At 41.5% G+C, this 18,591-nt stretch overlaps 1 protein-coding gene across 17 annotated transcripts in view; it reads left to right on the top strand.

Moving 5' to 3' along the window:
- LOC129172466 (neurexin-3b) overlaps positions 1 to 18,591 on the top strand; it is a 296,454-nt gene that overhangs the window by 14,619 nt on the left and 263,244 nt on the right. For 13 of the 17 annotated variants that reach the window (XR_008567019.1, XR_008567020.1, XR_008567021.1 and 10 more), the window contains exons 3-5: positions 1,152 to 1,169; positions 3,024 to 3,050; positions 5,862 to 5,873. Coding sequence is in view for 13 of the 17 variants with exons in the window: in XM_054762202.1 (XP_054618177.1) it covers positions 1,152 to 1,169; positions 3,024 to 3,050; positions 5,862 to 5,873 (57 nt within the window). In the remaining 4 variants the exon portion in view is untranslated. The remainder of the gene's footprint in view (positions 1 to 1,151; positions 1,170 to 3,023; positions 3,051 to 5,861; positions 5,874 to 18,591) is intronic. The other 4 variants (XR_008567022.1, XM_054762203.1, XM_054762212.1 and 1 more) reach the window with 2 other exon arrangements.

Raw genomic sequence — 18,591 nt, forward strand, 5'->3', positions numbered from 1 at the left:
TTTCACACACACACACACACACACACACACACAAAAACGCCGGCTGCCCGTTGAAGCGTACACACTCAAAGGTTCTGAGCACCACCGTACTCGAAAGCCGCAGCGGCGTTGTCGTCCTTCAGCTGGGCATTGTCTCCCCTCCCCCCTTAAAGCCACCATTTGTCCTACCCGTTCCTTTGCCAATGTCATGCTTCTTATGTGGGAGGAAAAGTGGCAGCCATTTTGGACTCCCTGGAGTCAGGAAAACAAATCTCACCTCAGTTGCTACGACATTTGTCTTACTGAAAGTCGACCGTTGGTGGATTTATGTACTTGCCTTTATTTATTCTCACTGATTTTTCCTATTTTGCTTCATTTTTATCCATATTATTATGTTTTGCATTTCCTTTCCTTTTCATTAACACTGCACAAGGTATACGCTGTCTTTATTTCATTTATATTTTACTCCTTGCTTATTGATCTTTAAAAATGTAGCCCTATAATTCACAAACACAAACTGTGGGTGTCTTTTTAAGTTTTCTTAATATATCCCCATGTTTGTGTCAGTTTTGCAACTCAACTCACCATTTTATGACTTATTAGCACAAGAAGTCGTCCATAGGCGACATCCTACTAAAGAAACTTGGCAGAATGAATGTGTTGCTAATTTTCCTCGTTCTGTTCAACCATCTGCTGGCAAAAGTGAGCATTCCCCTGAGAAAATCCAACGGGAAGATGAATTGGTGTCAAAAAATACAAATATTTTTTTATTTGAAGGGGATATGAAGGTGAAAGAAACCCTCACAACACCATAAATCCTTCCATGTGTGGATTTATGTGGCTATGTGTGATAAGGGTGCAGAATATTATGCTATGCTAACAATATTCTCATTTTGAAAGAGTTGTTTGCCAAATGTGTAATATCTGATTCCCTTAGCAGATGGGACAGATGAAACTGTTTCTCTCCACAGCAGCTGAAGTACTCTTTTTGATCAGGCATGTCAAGGGGCACCTGTGTTGCTCTTTTACATGAAAATGAGTGTTGGGGTCCTCTTTAGCTTTTGCATGATAGGCTGACATGCAAAAATACTTGAAGTGTGTTGCTAATTTGGAACTTCTCTTTGCTTTCTCTTCTTTTTTTTTTTTTTTTAATCACTTGGGAAAATCCACAGCAGTCCAGAGAACAGCAGGTGAGTTTGCAACAGCCGAGTCTTTCAAACATCCTTTGCTTACATGTGTTTTAAAATGTTAACTCATCCAGTTAGATAACCACGCAATTGTTGACCAAGTACAGTACTCACAAAAAGCTTGCCTATTTTGGAAAAACAAACAAACTGTATTACAGCCCTGTGCAAAGTCTAGCTGTTTTTTGTTTTTAATTTTGGCAGAAACAGAAGTGCACTTGTGTTCTTCATGTCATTCTGCTCACGACACCAAAAAAGGTCTGAAAAAAAACAATAACAAAATGAACGTACTCACTTAATAAAATATTTTTGTGTCGCTGCAGTCATAGGTAAATAACTATAAAATACGAGTGAAATTAAGTTTGGATTTTGGCCCGATTTTGACACACCCCTCAGCAAATTTTTGGAACCGCCTCCATCTTGGCTGTGACGTCACATTCCGGGAACCAGATACAAAGAAACGCAGCCATGAACTCACAGCAAAGCCAAGGAAGTGATATATTCACAACCGTAACACAATAATAACGTTCACTGATATTGTGTTGTGATCGGTATGTTTTACTGGCAGTGATTGCCACTGACAGCGCTGTGCACACTGCACAGAGCTGAAGACGAGTGATTGTTGTTTAGCTAGAAATTTGGCATGAAAACCCATGCTATTATTGTAATCTTCGTAGTGACCCTCTGGATTTATTGTTGCATGCTACAACAGAGAGCACATTAGCCGCCTAGGGCGTCATAACCAAGCCAGTTATGAATCAACACTTCATTAGACTGGCTACTATAGAGAATGTTAGTCGAAAATATGTGGATTGACGTACTGTAGGTTTTTGACTTTTTATTTCCTTCAGCGGCGCTGTAGCAAAACAATCGTCCCTCAAACAAGCTTACTCTGAGTCTGCGAGTGTTCCAGCAAAAGCCTTCGTCGCAACGATTTAAAAAAAAAATACATACAAACAACATAAATTAATCCACAACTGGACCATAACAAGTGAGAAAGCATTGGTGTGAACAGTTCTTATGAGTCACTCACTGAAAAGAATCGGGTACTCAATTCACTCGAGTCACTTGTCACAAAGCTCATGTGCAGAAACTCACACACGCGCTAACAATTCCCCCCACTTCCACTTCCCGACCCCCTCAGCTCTCCTTTTGGCTTGACGTTCTTCTCTGATTTGCGATAAAAGTGACTTCTCTCTTCAGTTGCCATTGTTCACTCACGACACAATCCAGGTTTAAGCCCTAAATGATAACGATAACGTAAGATGATCGGTGAACAGATGGAATCGGACTCACGGTGGATTTTCAACGATGGTACCTTCAAGGACCACCAAAGAGAGTGCGAAATCGCAACACTTGATGAAAAACATTATCAGCGAAGCTTGACAAACATGTAAAAATGGTGGGCTTTCTAACAGTGGTACATGTACGTATGCTGTATTTACCTGTATTCATTATCGCTGACTTGTAATGAAAGCGGAAAAATTGCCCATTTTTGGCGAAAAAACTTTTTCGGGACCAAAAATTGTCAAATTTGCAGGCTGAATCGCGAACATGCGTGGATCCATGGTAGTGTATTTTAGGTTCATAAAGTAGTTGTAGCTTTTTGTGAGTAATGTACGTATGGATAAAAGAACACATGTAATGGAGGCTGAAGACTTCTTCACAGTACCGTGTACTTTTTAAAAAAACTTATGTCTATATTAATAACAAAGCTTTCAAATGCCCTCCGGAAAGCTTTGACTTTGGCTGCCATGGTTTGCCATCCTGCAAAGCATGCATAATGACAATACAAGCGTTGTATTGGTGTGCTCTTCTTGATTTCTTTCTCTTTCTCCCTCTCTCATTGTCCTGTTCAAGGCTTCGCACACCTAAAGGCAGAGCAAGGTACTTTTCTCTTTCTTTGTAGATCTCTCTTAGTTGTTTGTCCTTTCCACCTGGCTTGGTTTTGGGGCATAATTTTACGCCGTGTGCCTTCGCTACCTGTCTGTGTGCATTTGTTGCAATGCTCCAAGTGGTTTTGCAGCGAAGCGGGGAGGGTGTTTGTGTGTGTGTGTGTGTGTGTGTGTGCGTGCGCACTAGGGGAGGGTGCATGTCAGCATGGCATGATCTCATCTCACCTTAATCTTACCCGGTTTTTTGCGCATTACATAACGTGTGTACAGCTGACAGGTCTGTGTGTCTAAAACGTTCATGTCCGACCTTTGTGCGAGACGGAAGACGAGTGGTTATTTGAGAGCGGCATCTCATGACCAAACCCATTTCAAGGTCTCCCAAGTTGTGTTTTAACGAGAAAAAAGAAACAGCTGCTAGGAAAGCAGTGTGATCTCCAGTTCATTCTTTGAGCTGGTTGTGATCTTGACATCGTATAGCCTGACCTTCATCAGCAGACTCATTACAGATTGTATGCATTTCTCATCCGTGACTGCTCAAAGGCCTCATTATTGTCCTTGCGAGCAGCATGTGACCTATTCATCTCGAGGGCGTATTTGAGCGGTTCATGAACAAATTATTAGAAGGTCAATATTGCTAAACGTAATCAATTTTTTTCCTCATGATGACATATTAGAGCAACAGTAGCCACATTGCGCTAGTGCTTCTCCTTGGTTCCCCTTGCGGCTCAATAGTGTGATTTACTTACATTAAACGCACAAAGGGTTCCGCACAAGACTGCAATCTATTTATGCTGTGATGTATTCATGTACATAGTGGCATCATTTGCATAATTGCAAAAAATAACAGCAAAACAAATATTTTCAGAACTACAAACTCATTTTCTTATGTCACTTCTTTTTGTCATTTTTAAAAATGCCACTGTGAGTGGTTTTAAAGGGTCGAGGGGCCCATAGTAGCACTCGCTGCTGAGAACAGCGACACGATTTGGCGACATTAAGCCCCCTTCTTATTCTCCGGCAGACCGAGTGCGGAAACGTAGCGTCCAATCTATTTGTCGCAGTGCAAATTTGTTTGTGTGTATAATAGAATAATTTGAGAAGTAATGTTAGCGTCATATTAGCAACCTGACAGTTGTCCAGTCAGATTCACCAATATTATAGACCAGCAATAGGCGTAATAAACAATTGATTAAGAATTCTGAAAATTGTGTGAAATTGATTGTTAATCAACTACAACTTGAACAGATTGAAGCAAAATTAAATGCACTACTTGGCTACAACCAGCAGAAGAGCTTTTTTCATCTCCAGTCACAACTTTTTTGAGTTACATGAGTTACATGACGTACGGACGTATGGACATTTTCTTGTTTCTTTTGCAATCCTGGTCTTTCCATGTTTAACTCATTCAATACCAAAGACGTATTTATACGTACTTTTAAAGCCGAATGCTCGCTCCAAAGACGTATTTATACATCTTTCGCGAGAGTCAAAAAGAGGTGCACAATAAAAAGGTCACTTTTCAAGCAGTTTCAAGCCATAAAAACGACCACAAGGTAGCAGAAGCGCATTTGATAAGAGCTCGGCATGGATCTTTTGCATGTAAAAACACGCTCGACAGCAAGGAGGAAGTGGGAGAGCATGGAGGAGTGTAGCGTGCTGAAGGTTACGCATTGTAGGGAAATCTTAACGCATGCACACAAAGTTTAATTCCAAATGTGAAAATTGTAAATAGCTCATGGTGTTATATTTGTAAGCAAATTATTTAGATGCAAAACAACCCTTTTTTGTGTTGTTTATGTTGTGGTATAGTTTTATATTTGAGCTGTCACAAAAGTAAAGGAATTTTGTCAAAGTGAAAGTTATACTTGAAATGTACCTTTTTATAAAAGGAGTTTTTCTCCCTTTTGTTTGTTGGGAACTGATATTTTCCTGATTACTAAAGAACGGAAAAAAGTAGAAACAAACTTTTTTTTTTCTGATGAAAGAGTCTAGCCTTTGTTTTGGTAGGTTCCATGCTTATATAGCCATAGAACACAATATTATGTGTGCCTTAAAGTCAGTCAAAATCGTCTAAAATGTGTGGTACTAAAGGGGGAGAATTTTCAAAAATGTCTCTGATTGAGTTAATTTTGAAAACAATTTTAAAAAGTATATATATTATATTATATTTTTTAATAGAAAATATTTGTCATTTTTATTTTTATTATATTTGTTATTATATTTTATATACCGCTCAGGTAGGGGATGTTTAAATTTTAAAACAGTTGTGTTTTTTTAATAGAAAATAAAATATACTTAAAAAATATTTATTATTGTTATTATTAGAGACTACAAAAGTTGCTTTAATATGCCACTTTTGTCCAGATAATGGAATAATTTAGCATTGGAGCAGCAGGTTATGTAAGTATCGATCCCACCAGCGTTATCCAGCAGTGCTCTCTCTCTAAAAGCAATTTGAAAATTTGCCTGAAAGCACAAATCCCAACCCGACTTTGGCAGATGAATTTGATCATCTTGACAGGGCTGAAAATGGACACCAGAGAATCCTGGACCATTATCAGCTCTACTGCTAAACTCCTTCTCTGACTCACAAGAAACAATGCATCATATTCAAAACTTCCTATGAAATGTCCTACCCACTTGCATGATTGTCAGCTTTTTGCATGAAAGTGTAAGCTGACAGTGTTAAAGCTTACTGTAATCTAACTACGGCTTTTGTGTTGCCTTCCCGCGATGTTCTACCCGGGATGACCCTGTTCTTCCTTTCTCTCTACGGACCTCTTCTCTTCTCTGCAATCTGTAGGTAGAAGCAAAGGTACAGCAGCTCCTTTTTCTAATGCGCTACGTGTGTGTGTGTGTGTGTGTGTGTGTTTACTTTAGTGGTTCTGCTGCCAGTGGTCAATCGTTCGTTATGTGTGTCTTCATTAAACTTGTGCATGTCCTCGGCAGAGACTGTGAAAATTGGGAGACTGGATGTTTCCCTGCTAATGAGCGAGCGTGTCTACTGTTGCGTGACAGATGAGTGATTGAGCTGAGACTGGAGTGGAGATGGAAAGAAAGATGATGTCAGTGCTGAATGCTCCAGAGGAAATGCCTTAATTATTGCCGTTTAACAGAAAATGATGAACGTCTGCTCTAATATGGATCACTCACTGGCACTGGAAGCGGTGCATATTAATGATTGTGGGAAGATGCATTTGTGGGTACCTCAATTTTAATTTATGCGAGCTCCTACTTGGATGTGACAGCGCGTTTCCTGGTGAAAAGGAGCTGATTGGTAAAGTTGACCTGACATTTGGCTTCATTTCGCCTCAATATATTGCAATCATGCAGCCAAAGTCCTCATTTGACTTGTGTGTGTGTGTCTCAACGTTGGAGAATTGAGTGTCCTCCTTTTTGTTACGCCTTACAAGCTTTTTCATCCCACACTGTGTTGTGCAGGTGCCACGGTCACGTCCACATAGCACAGCCAGTTGTTCTGCAGCTGGATGTCCAAGCTTGGTTAGCACGGAGGGTCACATTGGATCGTCAATATGAGCTTCTGTTTGTCAAAAAATAAGTGGCATTGTAACTCCACCTTCTACAGCTCCTACGCACCTGGTCTGCCAGAGAATAAGAAGATGTAGCAGGAGGGATCAATGTTGAGAACTTGGCGACGTTGTCCCGATATTTAGCGAGTAATCAGACCCCTCTAGAAAAAAAAAAAAAGCAACGATAACAAATCTACCAAAGAAACTTCTCCCGACAGACATGAAAGCATGTATTGCTCCTCTCATCGAGCAGCGGGACCCTTCTGTGGACCCTTCCCCCATTTAAAAACACTCAGAGGGGGCTCCGTCTTGTTTGTGACATTTAACAACAAACACAATAAGAAGCAACAGAAGAAAGTTCATTTGTAGTTCTACACATTAGCTATTCATTTTTGTTCCACTCACTTTTTGTCTCCTTCCTCTTTGCTACTTTCTACTCTCATGCAAACTCGATGATGTCATTTCGTCATCCCTCCCTGCAACCCACGGCTGCCTAAACAGATTGCAGTCCTTTTGGAAACACCAAAACAGTGAAAAGACCAAGTATGCTGTGACATTTTACAAACATTTGGGCTGCAGAGATACTGTTGGAAGCGGTAGTGTTCAGTTTCATCTCAGTGTATAATTATAATAACAGGGTTTGTAACTAGTCGCCGTGTTACTAAATCAGAAGAACCGACGCTTTCCACTTGGAGTCCATGGAGAGTACCTCTGGTGCTTCTATTTTCAGAGGGCACACAAACCCAATACACAAGGGATTCCAAATTAATGATGTAAGTAAAGGTTCAGCTGATGGTAACAATCGCTGTGCAAAACATGCAGGACTACAAGGTCCAAAGGGCAATTTAAAGTTGCAATGTGACAGTTTGGAATTAATTCTCTGGTCCTATTAGTGCTACACGTGTGTGAATGTAAGTAATATGGTTTGGCAGTTTGAGGGCGCTGTAGCGGTAAACTGGACCATAGACCTTTAGAGAAGGGTCTAGATGGGTGATGATAAAGAGACAAAAAAGAAGCTGTTCTCCCTCGTTTATCGTGGTCAACTGGTTCCAGACCTGATCGTGATAAGTGAATTTCTGCAGAGTAGGATTCCTTATTTTATAAATGGATAAAAATAAAAAAAAATGTTTTTTAACTCTAGACTTGAAATAACACCCCTTCATCTTACAAACGTATAAGGCAATATAGTAGACGTAATAAGAGAAAATAGACAAACATAAAATAGAAATATATAGAGTCACACGTTAGCATTGGGAGATTTCCTGTTTAAAATGTCCTGTTCTGTACACTACTTCATGCGGTGGCTATTGTCTCATGAATGTAACATTACTGACACCTAGTGGCCACCGTAAAATATCACATCATCCCAGCATCGGAATGCATCATCTGAATATTTGTATATATTCTTATATTTGTATTTTAGTTCATTTAGCCATTTTTATGCTTGACAATGTATAACTTAGGCAAACAAAGCACAAAATTTGCTTAAATATACATATTTTTTGACTAAGAATAGGCCGTATTCGACCACGAAACAGCGATGATTAGTTCATATAGCTTTGAAAACCCATGATAGAGTGAAGCCGCAAAATTTGAAGCGTGAATAGTGTCTACTGCATTCAGTTGTATTTCTACTGTTAAGATGAAAGCCCGACGTCTCTCTGTAATAAAATCAGTGTAATGATCCATTACATTCTGGCAGTAGACAAACAGATCTGTTATTGCGACTTTGACTCTCAAAGGAGCCAAATCAATTTTGGAGAGTAATGAGAAAGTGTTGCTGCAAAGGAAAGCATCTAATCCTATGGCTAAGAAAGCTTTGGACCAAGAATGTCTTCTTTAATACCAAAGTCACACATACAGTTCTAACTTTTAAAGTCAAAGTATTTTCTGCATAGTTCACAGAGACAGTTTACCACTTCATCTTCATCATTCGCCGGCCTCGGTATTGGTTGGTCTCTATCCTCCTCCTCCTTCCTCCACCTCTTCATTGTTTATTGCAGTGTTTCTCGACTTCTAAGAACAGTGGAGATCACGAACACAAGTCACGCTCCACATGGGAGGGCAATGTTGGTGCTGACTGCCTGGCTGAGGCTGAGCTCCCTGTACTCTTAAACAGCTGCTATGCCTCTCTGTTAGATTTCACAATGACTTTGGACCATCCATCCATCCATCCATCTTCTTCCGCTTATCCATGGTCGAGTCACGGGGTCAGTAGCCCTAAGCAAGGAAGCCCAGACTTCCCCCTCCCCAGCTACTTCATCCAGCTCCTCCCGGTGGATCCTGTGGCGTTCCCGGGCCAGTTGAGAGACATCGTCTCTCCAATGTGTCCGGGGTCTTCCCCGAGGTCTCCTACCGGTTGAACATCAGCTTTAAACAAGCTATGGGTGGTAAACCTTCTCTCTAGAACCTTCATAATATATACAGTATCTTGTTATATCTTCAGTTTGTACATATGTATTCTGGATGGGACTGTGATTGGCTGGCGACCAGTCCAGGGTGTACCCCGCGTCTCGCCCAAAAGTCAGCTGGGATAGACTCCAGCATACCCAGCGATCCTAGTGAGGATAAGCGGCATAGAAAATGGGTAGATGGATGGGATTCTGGATGGGATTTGCAAAGTAACTTGCATACAATCCCTATACAGTAAATCTCCACTTTCAGCGAGGTTTACGGTTCGGAACCACCAGCAAATGGCAAAAAAACACTATTTTTGACCTTGCTCTAAGTGTAAACGCATCACTAATGATAATGTAACATGATCAATGACTGTCAAAACCCGTGATTCCGCAGCCAGACAAGCTTTTTTCAGCACACAACTATGGTGCATTTAAGGGCCACCTTTATAATAACAAATTTCAAGGAGGCCTATTCTGCTTTTCCTCTTTTCTGACCCATAAATGTTGTTACAATGTTGTATTCTCGTATTAAACAATGCCAAGGTGTCACATAATGAGGTGTACCCATTTGGTAGTGAGACCTGAAGGCAGGTTTGGATGGCTCTACACGCTGTGTTTTACACAGTTCCATTGACATCAATGCAACCCGGACTCCCTTATATGGGCATGCCCAGGCAAACGATGTAGGTCCGCCCTCCCCCCGCTCTGCTTCACTCTGCTTTGTTCACTGTTATCACGTATGGCTCCCAGGAAATTGCGACTGGGCGGGGATCCACTGTATTGCCAACGATCTGTTAGCTCTCGAATATGTCGAAACCGAAAACAGTCAAGGTATGATAATTAAAAATATATAATTATCGTTTGGAATGGTGACGTTTCACTACTGGTTCCCTTCTTATTGACTTACTTACAAACATGATTTTGTCCTTTCTTGTCCCGTCGTAATATACTTTAAAAGCAGGTATCAGGAGTTTTGCTTTAGCATCCTTGCAGAGAGAATGAAAAACAGCATTCTCTGTTCTGAATCTCATCGTGTGACTCAGAGCACCAGGTGCCATTTATTGGCTTTGGCGTGTGTTGCTTGCAGTTTTGATAAACAGCTATTAATGGCCAGACGCTCACCCTGAAATTGAGTTTAACTCGTGTGTCTCCTCGTTAATTTATCAAAAAACAGCCCAGAAGTTGCTAAAATTGAGGGTATTGGTCAAATTGATTTCAGCTCGGACCAGCTGCTCCTCGATTGGTCCGAAAATACAAGTACATCAACAATTTCTTTTAGACCTGTGGCTTTTCCTCTTGTTGCTTATTGTTTCTGAAGGAATACAGATTGTCTAAAGGGCAACCTTTACCTGAGTAAAGCCCTTTACCTTGTTACAAGCTGGAGCCTAAATTGTTGCGAATCATGCCTCCAAGGTAAATGCTGACAAGAAATACCGTGTGAACCACCGTTTGCAGTGCTTTCCTCACTTTCAGTGAATGAATTTCCACGGGTATTCAATTTTAGTACTTCATGAAACGCACTGTTTGACAACAATGTGTTTCAAGATGCTTTAAACGTCAAAATTGTACACACCATCCTTTCCAGAGTTAACCACTGTCTATATTAGCTTTTAAAACAATCTAACATTCAATTTCTAAATTAAATCATACTTAACAAAAACAAACGCAACACTTTCATGAGCTAAACACAAAGATCTAAAAAAAATTCTATGTACAGTAATCCCTCATTCATCGCGATTTAATTGCTTCCAGACCTGACCGTGATAAGTGAATTTCCACAAAGTAGGGTTCCTTATTTATAAATCAAATATTTTTGTATGGAGCAAAAACACCTGTTTACGACGTTCTACTGTAAATACCATTTTTAACATTATTAGAGCCCTCTAGACATGATATAACACCCCTTTAGCCACCGTTTCGACATCTTTAGGAGTGTTTCACCTTATTAGGGTCGCGGGGGAATGATCGAGCCTACCCCAGCTGACTTCGGGCGACAGGCAGGGCACATATAGACAAACAACCATTCTTACAACAACATTCATACCTATGGATTAGAGTCGCCAATTAGCCTAACGTGCAAGTTTTTGGAATGTGGAGGAAACCGGAGTACCTCGAGAAAGCCCACACACGGGGAGAACATTCAAACTCCACACAGAAATGCCCCACGGAGATTCAAACCCAGTTCTTCCCGATCTCCTGACTGTGACTGTGCGGCCAACATGCTAACCACTAGACCACCGTGTGGCCACGATGACATCCTTTCATTCATATGTCACTTTCCGCGAGATTCCGTGTTTAACAGTAGATTCCATTTTTATTGGCCAATTCCGCGAGATTAGAGCAGAGCCATAAATTAGTCGCACCACTGTATAAGCCGCAGGGAAAAATGTACCGGCTTATACACCGGAAATTACAGTATATATTTATAGTTGTATTTTGGCTCATTTAGCCATTTTTATGCTTGAAAAAGTATAATTTGGCAAGTTTAAAATGACGTAACATTTATATATATAATATGTTTTGATTAATAACAGGCTATATTCAAACACAAAACAGCATGATTTATTCATATATTTTTGAAATACAGTGAGAGTAGAGCCTCGAAATATGAAGTGTGAAGTGGCAAGGGATGACTGTACAAACGAGGCCGATTTCCCTCAGATATTCTTCAGAAATCTGTCTAAATCTGTTGGTGGGCAGAGAGACTCCATCCACTTTTTAGGTGTGGCATACAGTATCAACACGCTGATTAGCCAGCATGGTTATTGCACAGGTGTGCCTCAGGCTGACCTGTGAGAAATGGTAACCTGCTACATTTTAAACGCAGGGAGTGGACAGACTCCTTGTAGGATTAACTCAGCTTCTTCCTATTCCTTTTTGGACATGTTGAAGTGTGCAAGTGTAAATGTCATGTACTTCAGAGTCACAGCTATGTTACGCTATGGCGTGTTTGTCAAAATCACACATCATTTCATTGTTATTGTTATTATTAGTCTCCTCATTGTTGTATTCTGCCTTTAAAGAAACGTCCAATGTTTTTTTCTGCCTTTTTTCATTCGTGGTCCTGGTGGACGATTTCAATAGAAATGAATAGAAAGACAAAATAATCCATCACGTCCAAAAAAATGGTATGCTCTCTTACTCCACATTCATGCACGCAATGTAGACAAGTCAAAAGAAAAGTCAGTTAATTAATGAGATGAATTAATGCCGCTGATAGCCATCGCTTCCTCGCCGGCCAGGGTTTGCTGGGGGACGGGGAGGGCGTTGAGAAAATGTCGCCTGTCAGTACCGGACGACAGTGCAGTGTACGTCCTTGTGTAAAATGGAGGTGTTGGTTTGTGATGCAGCTGGTTGAGTACATTTTTACTTTTTTTAAATTGCATTTTTCCATTCCAGCATTTTCTCCGTGCTGCCATTGCTTCCATTTTCATCTTTGCGCTTGTTGTTGTCCCTTCCTTGCATTTCCCGCAGGCCATAAGTTCAGACATTGTCAGCTACAATGCACAATTCTTCCCCTCTCTGTCACAGACTTACCAGTGCCAACCTGACCATTGGCTGCCCAAGCACCCCCCACACCCACTCCGTCTTTCCCTTTTTTCCCTTCCCCCCTCCCCCTCAGCTCTCTGCTACTGACCTCCAGGATCAACCGAGCAAAACTGATTCTCACTTTTTCACGGATCATATAGTGCGTCAGCAGTTACGCAACAGCGAGAAAGAGAGAGAGCAAGAGACAGCAACCGCATGCGTATGTAAGCAACATATGTGTAACTTTATTTACACGAATGCTGCTTCCTACCAGAAGAATGTGGAAGTTGAAGGTGCTGTCACGCTAAATGTTAAAACTATAAGTATCATTATTGGTTCATGTGGATGTGTGCTCACACAGTCACATTATAAAGTGTTGGAGAGCGAGGGCAAACTGGTAGCGCCAAGTCCATCCATGCATCTTCTTCCGCTTCTATGAAGTTGGGTCGCAGGGGCAGCAGCCTAACCGTAGAAGCCCAGACTTCCCTGTCCATCCAGCAGACCCCAAGGTGTTCTCAGGCCAGTTGATAGACAAAATCTCTCCAACGTGTCCTGGATCTTCTCCGAGGCCTCTTACCGGTTGGATGTGCCCTAACCACCTTCCCAGGGAGCTGTCCAGGAGGCATCCTGACCAGACCGTAGCGCTAAGGAAGCGCCAGGATCACCCTATGAAGGAAACTCCGTTTCCATTCGCTTGTACTCGCAATCTTGTCCTTTCGGTCAATACACACGTACCGAGAGCTAGCTTCTGCAGCCGATGATCAAACCGCCAAGGTCCCCGCTTTCGGCTGCCACCCGACTCACTCTGCACCCGACCCCTTTGGCCCCACCGGTGAGTGGTGAGCTCATCAGAGGGGTGACCCAGCCTCTTCGGGCTGTGCTGCATGGGTGCAGGCCAAGCCACCAGACGCTTGCTATTGTGCCCCGCCTCCAGGCCTGTCTGTAGAGAGGGGGACCCGGTAACCCACGTCTGGGTGAGGGAAAACTTGGTCCATATACAGTATGTTGCCTGTCATAGGGGTATTCCTGGTGGTGTAATGGTGGTGTATGTACACACATATACCTGTCATGGCACAGGGCATGGGTTCCATTCCCAACCAGGGTTGCGTGGCATACAAATAAGCAAAAACCATTCATGCGATTGACTTGCTGTGTCAAACCCATCCATCCATCCATCGATTTTCTATGCCGCTTATCCTCCTTAGGGTCGCGGGGTATGCTGGGGTCTATCCTTTACAGGGAAAAGTCAAAAGAGGAAAAAAGAATTCAAATATATTTCCTATTGGGGCTACAAAATATGTAGTTGAAAACCTGAATGCCGCATATTGTTTGAGAGACGCCAAATTCCTTTTGAGTAGGATTTATGACAATAACTAGGTTAAGATGTTGCTGGAAGGGATGCATGCATGTAGTGTAAGAATTAGGATGATGTGGGAGCGTGTGTGCAGTGTGTGATTGTGCAGTGGAGGAGTGACACGTGTAGCTTTGATGGCTGCAGCCATGCATAGATGTTCACACCAGGAAGAGAGTAAACAAACATGGCAGCAGATTGGAAAGATGTGCAGTAACCACTCCTGCATCACTACAGACCATCCACTTTTTTCTTCACGTTTCACCCATTGTCTCATTCAACCTCTCTCAACCCCCCCCCAACACACACACACACACACACACACACACACACACACACACACACACACACTTAAAACGCAATATGTTCTCTTCGCTGGCTTTCTGTGTAACTCTGGTGTTATTTTGGGTTTGGCATGCTCAGCGCCTTTAGTGAGAGTATGCTGTTATGTCAGCATGCTAAAAAACTACTAAGAAACTGAACATTCTTAATATATGACTATTTTGTTGTTTCAAGTTTTGGTTTTCAAATGATCAAGGAAGGTACTGCTCTTTTGGGACTTTGCCTTCAATCCCATGTATTTGGATGCGTTTGCAGTCTAGTAGATATTCTCTTTGTCATTTTCTTTTGGTTTCTTTCTCTGCCTCCAAAGCTGCTGTTCTGTCTGTCGGTGGAGTCAAACATTGCTCGGCAGCACTCTTGCCTGACAGGACGGCTGTTTTTCTGCTTTTGGGTTATTTGTTCTTGTGCCCGTGTGTGCATCGATGTGCATTGAAATATGCGCTGGCAGTACGTCTACCGGGGAGGCGGGGCATGCCAGTGCAACATGACAGTGATGACTTCAAAAAGGTGTCGCCTGACTTAAACAGTCTTCTTTTCTTAAAACGATATGGACCTGTGAACCTCAGTACAGGCAACCACATCATTTTGAAATGTAACACATAGAAAAAAGAACAAGCCTTTATGTCTTGGGGTGTAGATTTATATCAACGTTTTCATATGTTCAGTGGATTGAAGTACAAGATCAGAAATGATATGTAACATTAAGTTTGTAACGGAGTGGAATGTAACGGAGTCTGCGTGGCTGTTCCGTCCCCTCCTCTCATTGCCGTGTTCAACAAGTCTTCATTAAAATTATGTTAAATGTTCATTTATAGTTTACATGTATTTTGCTTTGTTTGTGCATGTACAAAGCTATATTATTCTCTATAAAGTGTGGTTTGTGTTAATCTGGGTGTCTGGAACAGATTAATTGGATTTACATTATTTCTTATGGGAAAAGCTGATTCGGTTTTCCTGCGTTTCTGTTTTCGTCTGACTTTTTGGAACAGATTGTGTACAAAAACCAAGGTTCCACTGTGCACAATAATAGAAATGCACTGACAAACTGAATGTTGAAGGTTTTTTTTTATCATTGTTATTATTATGACTGCATCATCATATAAACTCAGTGTTTTCCCAACCATTTAATTAGACTCCTGCTGTACTAAGAATAGAAATATGCAGTGAATTAATGTATTGTACACATCATAATCATGCCCACATATTAGCTCTTTAATTAGTGGCAAACATGCTTACAGTATTTGGACAGCAACATCATTGTTACAGTGTTTATTCATGCCCTCAATAAATTGGCTGTTTGAGAAGACCCTACATAGCTTCATTAGATCTAAATTGGAGTGGATCTCCAACCCCAACCCCCCTTTTAGAATGAACATGGTCAGAGCCACGTAGCAGGCGAATGCCCTTGCTTTTACTAAGCCATTATGCAGATGATATGCAAATAAAGCCATCCGATTAGATTCTGCTTAGCGTGCGGTGCACTGAGGGCGGATAATCAAGTGTTGATCAGCGCCCTATGCCACACTGCTCGCTGTTTGTGAATAGAAAGTGTGTGTTTGTGTGTGTGTTGTAATTGTCCGGTTACAGTGTGTGGACTTGTGGCCCGTTGGCTTTGGACGGAGAACACGTGACAAAGTCTTCCACCTCCGTATTGCGTTAATATTCATTATTGTGGGAAATTGTAACACATCCATTAACCCATCTTGCCATGCTGCTAAGATGGGGTTCCTCTGAGAGACTCGTAAAGCCATTTGAGCCAGTTTTTGATCCTCCTTCTTTGGGCAGCGTGCACGTGTTTGTGTGTTTTAGGTTGCTCTGACTGATCTGCAGACAAAGACAAGCACAAGGCAATAACTAGCCTTGTAACTGACTGAGTTGCTCTGAAATCTGCTGAGTTGACCCGATCTGCCGTTTGAATGTTATCTGACCCCTTCATTAAGTAATAGCTGGGGGCGGGATTTGGAATCTTCACAAGTGTACATGCTTTACATGTGGTTGTCCTGTTGCATAGTTGTCTAATCATTTTTGAATGCTAGCTAGCTGCCTCATTGCTTAATGTGATGGCCCACTTCTTAAGACAACATAAAGCAACACTGGTTCGAATCTCCGTCGGGCATCTCTGCGTGGTGTTTGCATGTTCTCCCCGTGCGTGCGTATGTTTTCTGCGGGTACTCCGGTTTCCTCCCACATTCCAAAAACATGCATGTTAGGTTAATTGGAGACTCTAAATTGTCCATAGGTATGAGTCCAGGGTGTACCCCGCCTCTCGCATGAAGTCAGCTGGGATAGGCTCCAGCATACCCGCGACCCTAGTGAGGATAAGCGGCATAGAAGATGGATGGAAAACAGCAGTGTGGCTTTACAGGTCTTTTATGAAAGAAATATTATCATCTCAGGAGCTATCGAGTTAAATGAAATGCAGCAAAATATGTATAATGCATCGCCACACATTCCGGATTGAGCATTCACAGCCCTGAAAATTTGCGGATTTTTGGTAAAAAAAAAAAAAATATATATATATGTATTTATTTATTTATTTATTTTTTTATGAAAATGTATTATTTTATTTTTTTTATTATATATATAAATTAGGGAATTTTTCTTGCAGTAAAAAACATTTTATTCACCATAAGTCGTTCATAATTTCGAAATACGTGATAAAAGTGCAATATACAGCATAAATGTACCAATGTTACAAAACCCACCATTTTTTTCTTTCATCTTTCTGCTACAGTGGTAATGTTTTTTCGCCAAACGTTTATGCACTTCATTCGGCGGTCCTCGAACGCACCATTGTGGTGTGCTGAGACGCAAATGTTTGTTTGGCTATACGGAAGCACGAGCTTCGGCAGCCAATCCGGACCTCAAAACCCGCAGGGAGGTGAACACAAGTTAATATATGATTGTAAGCTGTTACTGGAATTACAACAGGCCGTGTGGAGAAATGCCTTCTCTAGCCTGCTTGCCTCTAGCGCTGCCCTGATGACCAGGCTTCAGGGTAGGGATCATCTCACATTATCATTCATTAATGGTGATTTTATATGCTAAAGGAAAACTGTGAAGCATGTCTTTCTCTTTTCTGTGCATTCTAAAGAGAGAAAAACAGCTAGCATGTGGGAGCTAACAATGCACATAACCAGACACACCTATTTCAACTATAAAGCCCTAAAAAAAATGTCCACAAAAAGGCAACAATGTCTTATTTACATAACTGACCTGAGTACAAACCAAGCAACAGCGACATTGTTATCGTAGCAGTCCATGTGATGGAGTTCTGGATCCTCATTTGTCTAAAAGTAGTTGTCAGCGGCTCTCACAAAGTCTGCCATGATTAGTAGTAGCAAACAGACACGCTGCTGTTGTTGACACAAGTAGAGCTAAATGATGAAAATACGGCACAATACTGTAAGTATTGCACGTTATCATGAATGGAGCTGTTACTGTATGGTCAAAGCAGGTATATAAAACCATACGACGTTGTTGGAGGTTTTTCAGAGGCCTTTATAGTCGAAATAGGTGTGCGCCATGATGTGCGTTGTTAGCTCCCTCATGCTAACTGTTTTTCGCTCTTTATAATTCACAGAAAATGGAAAAACGTGTGCTCATGTTTCACATAAGAATTGTGGATGATGGGCAAAATTTCCTTTTAAATGTGTTAAATAAGTGTTTGTTGGGGGCTTACACCTGGATTGTGTCACACACGAACCGAATCTAATCTAATCATTGCATATGTTCTTTAGGGAGGATATTGCAGTAGCAAAGGGGTTATATTCCTGTGCCGGTACATGACACGCCCACTGGGTGAGAACAGTCTTGACCTTCTGTTTGCTCTGATGTTCACGCCAGCAGCTGACATGCTCAGATGTCTCAACATGTCCAAGTATGATCCACTATGTCTTTGAACATGAAAACGGCATTTAGATATGTGTACCTGTCAGAGAGACTGAGTGAGGGCCTTACTGAATTATGAAACATATTTGCTTTTTAGCAGATCAGCAGAAGAGTTGATGCCACAGTCAATGTCACAGCCTTCATGCATAATTGCTTCACTTTGTCATAGCCAGGGGCGGGCCAGATCCACGTCCGACTGCTTCCCTGCTTGCTTCTTTTCGTTCTGTCTTCATCTCCCTCTCAGTCTTTATTCTCATTAGACTCATTAGCGAGAGAGACAAAGAGGCAGCATGTGGAAAAACGGGGAATCAAGTTGTATAAGCATTCACTTTAAGCCTTCACCTCTATGGAGATATCGCACGATAAAGTTTAGTCAAGGATAATACCGTGTCTTCCGGACTGTAAGTCGCGCCGCAGTATAAGTCACATCAGTCAAAAATCGCATTATGAAAGGGAAAAAAATACATATACAGAAAGTCACACTGGACTATA

The sequence above is a fragment of the Dunckerocampus dactyliophorus genome, chromosome 19 (assembly GCF_027744805.1).
Source record: "Dunckerocampus dactyliophorus isolate RoL2022-P2 chromosome 19, RoL_Ddac_1.1, whole genome shotgun sequence".
Lineage (NCBI taxonomy): Eukaryota > Metazoa > Chordata > Actinopteri > Syngnathiformes > Syngnathidae > Dunckerocampus > Dunckerocampus dactyliophorus.